Here is a 16,046-nt window from a genome sequence, read left to right as displayed (position 1 = left end):
CTGAGTGGTGATGGGAGAAACAACGCTTCTTTAAACATTAACAGTGTTTCAGTGCTGTGTATTTATGTGCAGCTTATTACACAGTGCTGTAGATCAGCTAACTTAATTACAAAAGCCTTTATCTGATCCACGTTACCAACAAACCACAACACCTGCAGCTGTGGCTGGATTCGAATTAATGCCAGTAAACAACAAATAGACGCTTAGCTTTGAAGTCAATATTATTATTTGAATTTCATACAGTAATCACACAAGAGCTTTTATATCTCATAATAACAAATGTAAAGTAGATTCTTACATAATGTATACAGTAATACATAATGGTGTAATGGTGGATGGTGTATTTTTAGACCGTCTCTGTGGGTGGAGTTATGATGTCACATTCTTACATCACTGACCAGAATCTGAATAATCTTACAGTCTTAGTTCAGTCTGTAGTCTCATCATCAAGAGTCACTATGATCAGAGTTCTAGTCATTTTTCAGTCTCTCTACTGGATTCAAGGTAACTAAAATACTTTACAAAGCACCTGCATGATTATCGGTGTAATAATATAACTGCTGTACATGCCTATAAATGAAAATAAGACAATTTGTTATGTATCTACAGGAGTCTCAGGGGTGAATGATGTCTCTCAGTCCAGTACACTATGGGTTGCAATGGGTCAATCAGCCACAATAAACTGCTCGCACAGCATGGGTGTATCGTACGATCGGATGTACTGGTTTCGTCAGCGTCATGGACAGAGCATGGAGCTCGTTGTGTACTCTCCCACATACAGCGCTCCAGATTTCGGAAACTTCAACCAAAGTAAATTCTCAGTCATTAAATCCACCAGTGAACGCGGCTCATTTACAGTGAAAGATGTGGACTATAATGACAGAGGTGTGTATTTCTGTGCTGTGAGTGAACACAGTGTTATAACCACATGACAGAGCTGTACAAAAACACACTGTGTGTCAAGATGTAATAGAGATGCTCCAAGGGGGCAGTATGACACAACAAATCAGTCTGTTAAGGCGTTAAGGACTTTGCTTTCTGTTTTCTGAATGTAGAGCAATGCAGGATCATTGACAATGACATTGACCATGACTTCTTTGTGTTAGCGCTTTCCCAAAAACTTTTTACTTTTTAGAATTTTTAGTCAGCTAATGGCAATAATAACAACTTCTGATATTAAACTGATAACACTGATGAGATAAAATTTTACTGTACATCATGCAGTCAAAACAACAATGGTTCATAATACGAGGTCCAGAAATCCTCATAGTGGTGAAAGAGAGCCGGAGCTAAAGGTTAATAATGAACAGCATCAAAAGACTAAAACTGTAAGTAGAAACAAAACAGGAAAAACATCAGGCTACGAGCAAGACTATGGCAAACAAGGCTTCAATCAAACACAACATGAACAAAAGCAGGACAAGGTGCATACAGACACCAGAATAAAAACAGAGGTGTGGGTGACTGGGATATATGTCATGGGGATGATGGGATTTGTAGTCAGGTGATGATACGGCATAACCATGACAAGCACATCCCAAGAGTCTGGGATTTTTCTGTTTTGTTTTGTTTCTGTTTTAGAAATCACAAGCATATTAAAGTTATTACCTCTTATATTTAATAGTCTATTTGACTTTATTTTAATAGGTTTGTTTAAAAAACCCTTTATCTGATGCACATTTCCTTTAAACCAGAGCACCTGCAGCTTTGGGGTGGATTTAATTCATTCCCATAAGCAAGGAACTTTTTAGTCAATATTATTTTTCACTTATTTCCAGTAATCATATTAGGAGACTGATATTGCTGATAATATAGAGTTTGGGAATTCACTAAAAGGTGGAAATGGCAGAGTTGGCACAAGCTGTGACATTTTATTTAATTGTTTCTTGTAGACAGTGTAATGATTTAAACTTAAATCATAGAGGTTTTGTTTAATTCTGTCAAACTGTCCGAGACATACCGTAAATAAACACCTATTTTTGATAAAAAAAATTCATCAAACAATTTGAAACATCATTGTGAAAGATTTATTATGCATGACAGGGAATAGAGGCAGTCAAGGCAAACTGATCATGAAATGCCCAACACCTTATCTTCTTCCTCTTTCTGCTTTTCCGGTTAGGGGTCCCCACAGCGAATCATTTGTTTCCACCTAACTCTATCCTCTGAATCTTCTACTCTTGCACCAATGAACTTCATGTCCCCATTTAACACATCCATATATCTCCTCTTTGGTCTTCCTCTTGACCTCTTACCTGGTAGCTCCATCTCCAACATGGAGATGGTGGACTTCCAGCTCAAAGGGATGCAAGCTTGAATGACAGGTCCACCAAGCTGCCACTTCTGGGCCCTTGAGCAAGGCCCTCAATGCTCAGCTGTATAAAATATAAGATAAAATGTAATTCACTCTGGAAAAGGGTGTCTGCCAAATGCTACAAATTTATTTGGCTGGTCATTTGAATTGAAACATTTTAATTTAAACCTAATAATTAATATAAGCTTCTAATAGCAATGTTAAATACTGTACATTTTCTGTTTTTTTTATGTAGTTTTATAAAAAGTCCTTTATTAAATTTATGAATGAAGTACAGATAAATACATTATCGTTAATAAAGAACATCTGCATGACCACAATTTTAACAATGTATCTGTCATAAAATAAAATCAGACACTACATTGTTGTATAAAAGCTCTCTTAGACTAACAATGTTAAATGTTTTTTTTTCAGGTGTTTTGACTTTAATGCATGATATGCAAAGAATATGGATGGTGTATTTTTAGACCGTCTCTGTGGGTGGAGTTGTGATGTCACATTCTTACATCAGTGACAGGAATCTGAATAATCTTACAGTCTTAGTTCAGTCTGTAGTCTCATCATCAAGAGTCACTATGATCAGAGTTCTAGTTATTTTTCAGTCACTCTACTGGATTCAAGGTAACTAAAATGCTTTACAAAGCACCTGCTTGATTATCGTTGTAATAATATAACCGATGTATATGCCTATAAACCAAAATAAGACAATAAACAATTTATATTTGTCTTCAGGAGTCTCAGGGGCGAATGATGTCTCTCAGCCCAGCACACTCTGGGTTACAATGGGTCAATCAGCCACAATAAACTGCTCACACACTAAAGGTTCAACTTACAGTCTGATGTACTGGTTCCGTCAGCATCATGGACAGAGCATGGAGCTTATTGTGTACTCTCCAACATACGGCACTCCAGATTTTGGAAACCACAGCCACAGTAAATTCTCAGTCATTAAAACTGTCACTGAGAGCGGCTCATTTACAGTGAAAGATGTGGATCATAATGACAGAGGTGTGTATTTCTGTGTCGTGAGTGAACACAGTGTTATAACCAAAAGGCAGAGCTGTACAAAAACATACTGTGGGACTCAGCCAAGAGGAAAAGTAAATGAACAAAGGGGGCAGTATGACAAGAAATCCTCACTCAAGATCTGTTTCTTATTAGCTTTATTACACTATGATGAATGACCATATTTTTATGAACACATTTAACTAACAAACATTAATTATTAGAGTATAACAGTAGGGGCAATATATTCTCTTCAATATACAGTATATATACATTGTACAGTACATGGCGAGTGAATTCTTATAAAATCACTAATAATATTGTCATGAGTATGTATCTCGTGATGTGATTTCTCAGATTTTCAGTGTTGTGTCTTAACCTTCTCTAACCTCTGATATCTTATTTGGTTGTTTTCTGTAGACAGTGTAATGAACTTATGATGTAACTTCAGTTGTAGTGTTGTGTTACTGCTTCTGTCAAACAGATCTAGACATGAATAGCCTCATGCAAATGATTTCTCTCATCACCATCATCTATTCTTTAATCTGTCAGCAGGTAAATCTGTTCAACCTCAAGATGAAAACATTATACATTATACAATGCTCATTGTGCTCATTGGATAAACCTTATCGATGCTATCCAACTTCAAAACCCTGCTCTCATATTCCCATACAAAAGAAAAGTGAAATTAAAGCCATAAATATTAGCAAATGTAGAGCTAGGAGCAAAGACAAATAGAAGAAAAAAGAAGAGAATAGAAAAAGGAGCAGAAGAAATAAAACAACTGTTGAATAAAATAAAGAATATAAAGTTTGAAGAATAAAGAAATCATTGGATGAAAAAGAATCAGACTCTGTACCGAGACAGAAATGAAGAATGGATCAAGATCAAGAATATTAAAGTGATTAAGTGTTCTTTATTTCTTTATATATTTTTCTTTGCTTTCAAAACATTCATTCATTCATTCATTCATTCATTCATTCATTCATTCATTCATTCATTCATTCATTCATTTTCTACCGCTTATCCAAACTTCTCGGGTCACAGGGAGCCTGTGCCTATCTCAGGCGTCATCGGGCATCAAGGCAGGATACACTCTGGATGGAGTGCTTTCAAAACATGTATGCAATAATATTGCTTGTGTGCTAAAAGATAAGATGTGCTGAGTATGCTATATGAAGGCTCTCTGGAAGAAAAAAAGCTCAAAGAGGATACCGCTGACAGTAATCCGTAAAGGAAAACTCCAACACTCTTGGGGGAGGGACATAGTTAGTAAGATGATATTGCAAGCTTGTGCTGTTTGAAAGGAATGTATACCTTAAAGAATACATCTGGTCACTGACCACAGGGTTACCAGGTTTTGGGAAAGAGAAACAGAAAGGAATGTTGGTTTTAAAGTCAATAAGGATGCCGTATTGGTGAAAGGCTTGAAAATGTATAAAAGCTTGTCTTGAATTACATTGTGTGCGCATTCTAGTGTAAACGAGCTCAGTACATGTTATACTCTGTGTGCATCATAGAACAAATGCAAGCTTACACTTGGAGAGTGTTTCTTGGTTTGTTATAATCTTTGAATTTTAATTACTTTTACTTATTCTAATACTGCTTGATTATTGAAGGAGATTTTATTTGTAATTTTCTTTTATTTTCCTCTACAAACTGTATATTACACACATCTATCTGTATTACACTACTTTTAATAAAAACAAGGCCTCCCATTGTGAGGATCCTGAAAAGACAAAAAGGTCTAAGTCTGCCTCCTTTATTTAAAGATTAAAACAATAGATTATGTAGAAGAACTTGAAGAGGATCCTTTGTTAGAAGACCTAGGGACTTTAAAGGGCACCTGCATTCAAGGTAATCAACTCTGATAGTCGATCTTGTGTTTTCAACACTAACAAGTGCAAACAAGGACACATTCCTTAGTGGGATTGTGGAAGGGTTTCTTAAGCAATGCAAAAACATGTCACTAAGGGACACGTACGTCAGTATAAATTACTTCAAATGCAAACCTTGATTTATTGTGTTTTCTCACATAGTTTTCGCTATCATTGTAGATGTTTTCCAAACTGCATGATCTGCTCAGGAAGCATGGGAAATCTGTGTTGGGCGATTCAGTGTTCTCACAAGACTTCAGGCTAAGATCGCATTCTGTGGTACAAACACACCTGAGACAGAGAGTACCAACTCATGAGATACAATTTTCTTACAAGATCTCAACTGGAGCCTTTATGACCTTGGCAGGGAATGTAGACAGTAAAGGCATACTGACTACTGATGTCCTTGTGCATTTGTTGTAGCTGTATATCCTGGATTATTTGCTTAAAAATCCTTTTATCCTTTATTTTCATGCACTTTGCATTTCTCAATGTTAATAATAATAATTACTTCTAAAAATTATTGTAAAATTAAATTATTTAACCATGAGTAGGTCTGAGGTAAGATTTTAGTGCACATCATACAGTCCATTAGGTTGTCAAAACTCTGGGGATCCTCAGACTGGTTGTATGAATTGAGTGAGTTCGTATAAATCTCTAAAACAACAACAACAACAACAACAACAACAACAACAACAACAACAACAACAACAACAAAACCAATTTGACCTAGCAGAAAATGCTAGTTATAACATACTTAGGTACCATTCCAAAAAGATTCATATAGAAAGTGATACTTTTAAGAGGTATAAATAATTTTACCTTTTTTCTTCCAGGCTGCACAAACTTTGCACTAGATGGAGCCTTCTGATTAAAAATGCCAAGACAACACTATCACTGGAACACCAAAGGTGAGTGACACAACTGCTTCTCTTATATTAATGCAGAGCAAAGTCTCACATCAAGCACAAAGAGCCAGCATGTGTACTGTTCTCATCATATTTTCAGCCATACTATTATGTCTTGCAGGTAAACATAATATTTTCTCTAAAAATCTAGAACTAAATATACCAAAATTCACTTTCCATTTGATATTCCTTTTATTGCTTTCAATAATTATTTAATATTTCTATACTATATCATGCTTTCTTTTTTTCTTCATAGGGTCTGCTGTTTGTTCTGTAATCCAGAATCCTCTTGATCTCATAAAATACAAAGATGAGTTTGTTGAGATGAAATGTACAAACAATAAAAATAACTATGATCACATTCTGTGGTACAAATACAGCCAGGACACAGGATTTAAATACATGGGGTATCTAAATACTGTTATTCCAAACCTAGAGGCAGAATTTGAAACGAAGATCAAACTGAGTGGTGATGGGAGAAACAATGGCACTTTGACCATTAACAGTGTTTCAGTGAACGACAGTGCTGTGTATTTCTGTGCAGCTTATTACACAGTGCCTGAAATCAGCTCACGTAATTACAAAAACCTTTATCTGATCCACGTTACCATCAAACCACAACACCTGCAGCTGTGGCTGGATTTAAGTTCACATCAATAAACCACACAAAGTCACACTGTGTTAGGTAAAGATGTGTTTATACTGTATGTACACAGTGAGCAGATGGATGACCAAATGACATCCACATTGTTCCACATTTAATAAGTAATATCTTTAAAAATGTATGATAGTATGATTGTTTAATAATCATGCACTCAAGTCTTGAATTAATACTTACCTACATATGAAGTAATTTTCAGTTAATACATGAAAGAATCAAGAATGAAGAGCTTTCTGTATTAAACTAAGATAAACTAAGGTTATGAATGGTGTCTATAATAACCACAGGGTAGAGCTGTACAAAAACATGCTATGTGTATGTGTTAGGAAGAAATAGAGGCACCTCTAGGGGGCAGTATGACATAACTATATGGTACAACAAATATTCTCTGCATAAACTTATTTGTCATAAACTTAATTCCTATTTTACTTTGTGATCTACACAAAGCTGCATTTAGCTGACAGGTTTCTATTTGCATTCAATACACATTTTATATTTTATATCACTGCCCATGACATCACACCCAAGTGGAATCAAAGATTTGTCAGAGAGACAGGTTTTTGTTTGTTTGATTGTTTGTTAATTTTCTTACTCTACCCACCACATACTTTCTCTGTGAATGAATGTGAATTCTAAATTATTTTTTAGAAGGCTTAATGTTTTTTTTTAACTGGTTGAGAGCAATGTTCCTCATAAATGATTTTGTTTGATGAAGATAAATCAGAGCAAAAAAAGATGGGGAAAATAATTATGCACATGAAGCAACCAGCTAGAGGGAGACATTTTATTAGAAATGCCACACCAAAATAAATAGATAAAAGTTACCTAGAAATCTGTTTTTATCTTCATTCAGAACATCACACACAAACACACACACGCACGAATGCACGCACACACACACACACACACACACACACACACACACACACACACACACACACACACACACACACACACACACACACACACACACACACGCATACATACATACACGCATACATACATACATATACACATACGGGCACACACACGCACACATGCACAGCACAGACACTCAACATGGTTACTGCTCTCATTATCACGATACTTTTATATTTCACAGGTATTTTTATCCAGTGAATAATCTTATACATTATCAAGAAGCTCTTGCTAGATTTCTTAGTTTTGTTTCCTTTATCTTTCAATTTGTCTTGACTGCTCTCTTTTTCTTTCCACAGGTTCAGGCGTTTGTTCAGTCATCCAGAATCCTCAGGATATTATAAAAAATCAGCATGAGTTTGCTGAGATCAAATGTGCACACACTGTAAAAGACTATAACCGTATACTGTGGTACAAACACGGTCAGGACACAGGATTTCAATTCATGGGATATATTTTCATTGAGTCTCCAAATCCAGAGGCAGATTTTAAATCAAAGGTCAAGTTCAGCGGTGATGGGAGAAACAACGCTTCTTTGACCATTAACAGTGTTTCAGTGAACGACAGTGCTGTGTATTTCTGTGCAGCTTATTACACAGTGCTGTAAATCAGCTCACTTAATTACAAAAACCTTTATCTGATCTACGTTACAGACAAACCACAACACCTGCAGCTGTGGCTGGATTCGAATTAATGCCAGTAAACAACAAATAGCTTTGAAGTCAATATTATTATTTGAATTTCATACAGTAATCACACAGAGCATTTAGATCTCATAATAACAAATGTAAAGTAATAGATTCTTACATAATGTATACAGTAATACATAATGGTGTAATGGTGGATGGTGTATTTTTAGACCGTCTCTGTGGGTGGAGTTTTGATGTCACATTCTTACATCACTGACTAGAATCTGAATAATCTTACAGTCTTAGTTCAGTCTGTAGTCTCATTATCAAGAGTCACTATGATCAGAGTTCTAGTCATTTTTCAGTCTCTCTACTGGATTCAAGGTAACTAAAATACTTTACAAAGCACCTGCATGATTATCGGTGTAATAATATAACTGCTGTACATGCCTATAAATGAAAATAAGACAATTTGTTATGTATCTACAGGAGTCTCAGGGGCGAATGATGTCTCTCAGTCCAGTACACTATGGGTTGCAATGGGTCAATCAGCCACAATAAACTGCTCGCACAGCATGGGTGTATCGTACGATCGGATGTACTGGTTTCGTCAGCGTCATGGACAGAGCATGGAGCTCGTTGTGTACTCTCCCACATACAGCGCTCCAGATTTCGGAAACTTCAACCAAAGTAAATTCTCAGTCATTAAATCCACCAGTGAACGCGGCTCATTTACAGTGAAAGATGTGGACTATAATGACAGAGGTGTGTATTTCTGTGCTGTGAGTGAACACAGTGTTATAACCACATGACAGAGCTGTACAAAAACACACTGTGTGTCAAGATGTAATAGAGATGCTCCAAGGGGCCAGTATGACACAACAAATCAGTCTGTTATGGAGTTAAGGACTGATTTATGTTTTCTGAATGTAGAGCAATGCAGGATCATTGGCAATGACATTGACCATGACTTCTTTGTGTTAGCGCTTTCCCAAACACTGCACATTATTTCTATTTTCAAGATTTTTTTTTAGCAGCTAATGGCAATAATAACAACTTCTGATATTAAAATGATAGCATCAAATTGTACTGTTCATCATGTAGTCAAAACAACAATGGTTCATTATTCGAGGTCCAGAAATCCTCAAGAGTCCCAGAACAACATGAACAACTGTTAGAATAGGAGGTGAAATAGAGCCGGAGCTAAAGGTTAATAATGAACAGCATCAAAAGACTAAAACTGTAAGTAGAAACAAAACAGGAAAAACATCAGGCTACGAACAAGACAATGTTGAACAAGGCTTCAATCAAACACAACATGAACAAAAGCAGGACAAGGTGCATACAGACACCAGAATAAAAACAGAGGTGTGGGTGACTGGGATATATGTGATGGGGATGATGGGATTTGTAGTCAGGTGATGATACGGCATAACCATGACAAGCACATCCCAAGAATCTGGGACTTTTCTGTTTTGTTTTGTTTCTGTTTTAGAAATCACAAGCATATTAAAGTTATTACCTCTTATATTTAATAGTCTATTTGACTTTATTTTAATAGGTTTGTTTAAAAAACCCTTTATCTGATGCACATTTCCTTTAAACCAGAGCACCTGCAGCTTTGGGGTGGATTTAATTCATTCCCGTAAGCAAAGCTCTTTTTAGTCAATATTATTTTTCACTTATTTCCAGTAATCATATTAGGAGACTGATAATGCTGATAATATACAGTTTGGGAATTCACTAAATGGTGGAAATGGCAGAGTTGGCACAAGCTGTGACATTTTATTTAATTGTTTCTTGTAGACAGTGTAATGATTTAAACTTAAATCATAGAGGTTTTGTTTAAATCTGTCAAACTGTCCAAGGCATAAATAAACACCTATTTTTGATAAAAAAAAATTCATCAAACAATTTGAAACGTCATTGTGAAAGATTTATTATGCATGACAGGGAATAGAGGCATTCAAGGCAAAAATGCCCAACACCTTATCTTCTTCCTCTTTCTACTTTTCCGGTTAGGGGTCCCCACAGCGAATCATTTGTTTCCACCTAACTCTATCCTCTGAATCTTCTACTCTCACAGTAATTGACTTCATGTCCCCATTTAACACATCCATATATCTCCTCTTTGGCCTCCCTCTTGCCTGGTAGCTCCATCTCCAACATGGAGATGGTGGACTTCCAGCTCAAAGGGATGCAAGCTTGAATGACAGGTCCACCAAGCTGCCACTTCTGGGCCCTTGAGCAAGGCCCTCAATGCTCAGCTGTATAAAATATAAGATAAAATGTAATTCACTCTGGAAAAGGGTGTCTGCCAAATGCTACAAATTTATTTGGCTGGTCATTTGAATTGAAACATTTTAATTTAAACCTAATAATTAATATAAGCTTCTAAAAGCAATGTTAAATACTGTACATTTTCTGTTTTTTTATGTAGTTTTATAAAAAGTCCTTTATTAAATTTACGAATGAAGTACAGATAAATACATTATCGTTAATAAAGAACATCTGCATGACCACAATTTTAACAATGTATCTGTCATAAAATAAAATCAGACACTACATTGTTGTATAAAAGCTCTCTTAGACTAACAATGTTAAATGTTTTTTTTTCAGGTGTTTTTACTTTAATGCATGATATGCAAAGAATATGGATGGTGTATTTTTAGACCGTCTCTGTGGGTGGAGTTATGATGTCATATTCTTACATCACTGACAGGAATCTGAATAATCTTACAGTCTTAGTTCAGTCTGTAGTCTCATTATCAAGAGTCACTATGATCAGAGTTCTAGTCATTTTGCAGTCACTCTACTGGATTCAAGGTAACTAAAATACTTTAAAAAGCACCTGCATGATTATCAGTGTAATAATATAACTGCTGTACATGCCTATAAACCAAAATAAGACAATAAACAATTTATATTTGTCTTCAGGAGTCTCAGGGGCGAATGATGTCTCTCATCCCAGCACACTCTGGGTTACAATGGGTCAATCAGCCACAATAAACTGCTCACACACTAAGGGTTCAACTTACAGTCGGATGTACTGGTTCCGTCAGCATCATAGACAGAGCATGGAGCTTATTGTGTACTCTCCAACATACGGCACTCCAGATTTTGGAAACCACAGCCAAAGGTTTGTGTGCTAAAAGACAAGATGTGCTGAGTATGCTACTGTATATGAAGGCTCTCTGGAAGAAAAAAAGCTCAAAGAGGATACCGCTGACAGTAATCCGTAAAGGAAAACTCCAACACTCTTGGGGGAGGGACATAGTTAGTAAGATGAAAATGCAAGCTTGTGCTGTTTGAAAGGAATGTATACCTTAATGAATACATCTGGTCACTGACCACAGGGTTACCAGGTTTTGGGAAAGAGAAACAGAAAGGAATGTTGGTTTTAAAGTCAATAAGGATGCCGTATTGGTGAAAGGCTTGAAAATGTATAAAAGCTTGTCTTGAATTACATTGTGTGCGCATTCTAGTGTAAACAAGCTCAGTGCATGTTATACTCTGTGTGCATCATAGAACAAATGCAAGCTTACACTTGGAGAGTGTTTCTTGGTTTGTTATAATCTTTGAATTTTAATTACTTTTACTTATTCTAATACTGTTTGATTATTGAAGGAGATTTTATTCGTAATTTTCTTTTATTTTCCTCTACAAACTGTATATTACACACATCTATCTGTATTACACTACTTTTAATAAAAACAAGGCCTCCCATTGTGAGGATCCTGAAAAGACAAAAAGGTCTAAGTCTGCCTCCTTTATTTAAAGATTAAAACAATAGATTAGGTAGAAGAACTTGAAGCGGATCCTTTGTTAGAAGACCTAGGGACCTAGAAAACCGAAGTTCAAGGTAAGAGGACACCTGCGTTCAAGGTAAGACCAACTCTGATAGTTGATCTTGTGTTTTCAACACTAACCCGTGCAAACTAGGACACATTCCTTAGTGGGATTGTGGAAGGGTTTCCTAAGTAATGCGAAAACATGTCACTAAGGGACACGTACGTCAGTATAAATTACTTCAAATGCAAACCTTGATTTATTGTGTTTTCTCACATAATTTTCGTTATCAGTAAAGATGTTTTCCAAACGCTGCATGATCTGCTCAGGAAGCATGAAAAATCTGTGTTGGGTGATTCAGTGTTCTCACAAGACTTCAGGCTAAGATTGCATTCTGTGGTACAAACACACCTGAGACAGAGAGTACCAACTCATGGGATACAATTTTCTTACAAGATCTAAACTGGAGCATGAATTAAACAACTTTATGACCTTGACAGGGAATGTAGACAGTAAAGGCATACTGACTATTGATGTCCTTGTGCATTTGTTGTAGCTGTATATCCTGGATTATTTGCTTAAAAATCCTTGTATCCTTTATTTTCATGCACTTTGCATCTCAATGTTAATAATAATAATTACTTCTAAAAATTATTGTAAAATTAAATTATTTAACCATGAGTATATCTGAGGTAAGATTTTAGTGCACATCATACAGTCCATTAGGTTGTCAAAACTCTGGGGATCCTCAGACTGGTTGTATGGATTGAGTGAGTTTGTATAAATCTCTAAATCAACAACAACAACAACAACAACAACAACAACAACAACAACAACAACAACAAAACCAATTTGACCTAGCAGAAAACACTAGTTATAACATATTTAGGTACCATTCCAATAAGATTCATATAGAAAGTGATATTTTTAAGAATCCTGAAGATGCTAAATATGTAACTGAATTAATGAATTCACAATAGAATTGTTGTCAAGGGTATAAATAATTTCTACCTTTTTTCTTCCAGGCTGCACAAACTTTGCACTAGATGGAGCCTTCTGATTAAAAATGGCAAGACAACACTATCATTGGAACACCAAAGGTGAGTGACACAACTGCTTCTCTTATATTAATGCAGAGCAAAGTCTCACGTCAAGCACAAAGAGCCAGCATGTGTACTGTTCTCATCATATTTTCAGCCATACTATTATGTCTTGCGGGTAAACATAATATTTTCTCTAAAAATCTAGAACTAAATATACCAAGATTCACTTTCCATTTGATATTCGTTTTATTGCTTTCAATAATTATTTCATATTTCTATACTATATCATGCTTTCTTTTTTTCTTCATAGGGTCTGCTGTTTGTTCTGTAATCCAGAATCCTCTTGATCTCATAAAGTACAAAGATGAGTTTGTTGAGATGAAATGTACAAACAATAAAAATAACTATGATCGCATTCTGTGGTACAAATACAGCCAGGACACAGGATATAAATACATGGGGTATCTGAATACCATTTTTCCAAAGCTAGAGGCAGAATTTGAAACGAAGATCGGACTGAGTGGTGATGGGAGAAACAACGGCACTTTGACCATTAGCAGTGTTTCAGTGAACGACAGTGCTGTGTATTTCTGTGCAGCTTATTACACAGTGCCTGAAATCAGCTCACGTAATTACAAAAACCTTTATCTGATCCACGTTACCATCAAACCACAACACCTGCAGCTGTGGCTAGATTTAAGTTCACATCAATAAACCACACAAAGTCACACTGTGTTAGGTAAAGATGTGTTTATACTGTATGTACACAGTGAGCAGATGGATGACCAAATGACATCCACATTGTTCCTCTCTTCACTATTTAATAAGTAATATCTTTAAAAATGTATGATAGTATGATTGTTTAATAATCATGCACTCAAGTCCTGAATTAATACTTACTTACATATGAAGTAATGTTCAGTTAATACATGTACGGATCAAGAATGAAGAGCTTTCTGTATTAAACTAAGATAAACTAAGGTTATGAATGGTGTCTCTGTGGGCAGAGCCATGATGTCACATTATACACCATTGAGAACAATCTGAAAACTCTGATATAGTGTAACTTTAGTGCAAAGCCTCATCACTAGTCAATCTGCTGGATTCAAGGTAACTAAAGTCTCTCAAGCAACTGAAGGATTATCACAGTGATATAACTGTTTAGAAAAATAAATCAATTAACAGCAGATAAAATACAATATTTGTTAAAATAACAATTTCTTTATTTCAGGGGTGAATGATGTCTCTCAGCCAAATATAATCTCAGTTAAAATGGGCCACAGCCACAATAAACTTCTCACACACCAAGGGTTCAACTTATTATCTGATGTACTGGTTCCATCAGTATCATGGGAAAAGTATGGAGCTCATAGTGCTCAGTAATGCCTTTGGAAATTTTCCAAAGTATGGAGCTCAGTATGGAGCTCATAGTGCTCACTAAATTTTGACGCAAGCAAATTAACAGCCATTCAATTGCTGGGAAAATCTCTTTTACAGTGAATGATGTAGATTATAATGGCAGCGAAGCGTATTTCTGTGCTGTGAGAGACAGCAGTGTTATAACCACAGGGTAGAGCTGTACAAAAACATGCTATGTGTATGTGTTAGGAAGAAATAGAGGCACCTCAAGGGGGCAGTATGACATATATGGTACTATATGACTATATGGTAAAACAAATATTCTCTGCATAAACTTATTTGTCATAAACTTAATTCCTGTTTTACTTTGTGATCTACACAAAGCTGCATTTAGCTGACAGGTTTCTATTTGCATTCAATACACATTTTAGATTTTATATCACTGCCCATGACATCACACCCAAGTGGAATCAAAGATTTGTCAGAGAGACAGGTTTTTGTTTGTTTGTTTGATTGTTTGTTAATTTTCTTACTCTACCCATCACATACTTTCTCTGTGAATGAATGTGAATTATAAATTATTTTTTAGAAGGCTTAATTTTTTTTTTTTTCTGATTGAGAGCAATGTTCCTCATAAATGATTTTGTTTGATGAAGATAAATCAGAGCAAAAAAATATGGGGAAAATAATTATACACATGAAGCAACCAGCTAGAGGGAGACATTTCATTAGAAATGCCACACCAAAATAAATAGATAAAAGTTACCTAGAAATGTTTTTATCTTCATTCAGAACATCACACACAAACACACACACCCATGCACGCACACACACACACACACACACACATACACACACACACACACACACACACACGCATACATACATACATACATATACACACGCACACACACGCACACATGCACAGCACAGAGACTCAACATGGTTACTGCTCTCATTATCACGATACTTTTATATTTAACAGGTATTTTTATCCAGTGAATAATCTTATACATTATCAAGAAGCTCTTGCTAGATTTCTTAGTTTTGTTTCCTTTATCTTTCAATTTGTCTTGACTGCTCTCTTTTTTTTTCCACAGGTTCAGGCGTTTGTTCAGTCATCCAGAATCCTCAGGATATTATAAAAAATCAGCATGAGTTTGCTGAGATCAAATGTGCACACACTGTAAAAAACTATGACCGTATACTGTGGTACAAACACGGTCAGGACACAGGATTTCAATTCATGGGATATATTTTGAATGTGTCTCCAAATCCAGAGGCAGATTTTAAATCAAAGGTCAAGTTCAGCGGTGATGGGAGAAACAACGCTTCTTTGACCATTAACAGTGTTTCAGTGAACGACAGTGCTGTGTATTTCTGTGCAGCTTATTACACAGTGCTGTAAGTCAGCTCACTTAATTACAAAAACCTTTATCTGATCCACGTTACAGACAAACCACAACACCTGCAGCTGTGGCTGGATTTGATTGAATGCCAATAAACAACATAAAAGATATTCAGCATTTAGGTGACTGGCTTC

At 35.8% G+C, this 16,046-nt stretch overlaps 5 gene segments (V, D, J or C); all 5 read left to right on the top strand.

The window, feature by feature from the left end:
- The first annotated feature begins 426 nt into the window (after positions 1-426).
- LOC125146074 lies at positions 427-985 on the top strand. The segment is given in 2 exon segments: positions 427-504; positions 610-985. Coding segments are annotated over 2 exon segments (369 nt in total).
- Positions 986-2,850: 1,865 nt separating this feature from the next.
- Positions 2,851-6,764, top strand: LOC125146028. The segment is given in 3 exon segments: positions 2,851-2,935; positions 3,047-3,376; positions 6,649-6,764. Coding segments are annotated over 3 exon segments (492 nt in total).
- Positions 6,765-7,736: 972 nt separating this feature from the next.
- LOC125146075 lies at positions 7,737-8,507 on the top strand. The segment is given in 2 exon segments: positions 7,737-7,867; positions 7,983-8,507. Coding segments are annotated over 2 exon segments (351 nt in total).
- Positions 8,508-8,623: 116 nt separating this feature from the next.
- LOC113659282 lies at positions 8,624-9,146 on the top strand. The segment is given in 2 exon segments: positions 8,624-8,696; positions 8,802-9,146. Coding segments are annotated over 2 exon segments (369 nt in total).
- A 6,231-nt stretch (positions 9,147-15,377) lies between these two features.
- On the top strand, positions 15,378-16,011 carry LOC125146087. The segment is given in 2 exon segments: positions 15,378-15,488; positions 15,604-16,011. Coding segments are annotated over 2 exon segments (351 nt in total).
- The last annotated feature ends 35 nt before the right edge of the window (positions 16,012-16,046 follow it).

This window comes from Tachysurus fulvidraco, chromosome 12 (assembly GCF_022655615.1).
Source record: "Tachysurus fulvidraco isolate hzauxx_2018 chromosome 12, HZAU_PFXX_2.0, whole genome shotgun sequence".
NCBI classification, from domain to species: Eukaryota; Metazoa; Chordata; class Actinopteri; order Siluriformes; family Bagridae; genus Tachysurus; species Tachysurus fulvidraco.
Note: the sequence above shows the minus strand (reverse complement) of the source record. Positions and strands in the feature narration are given on the sequence as shown.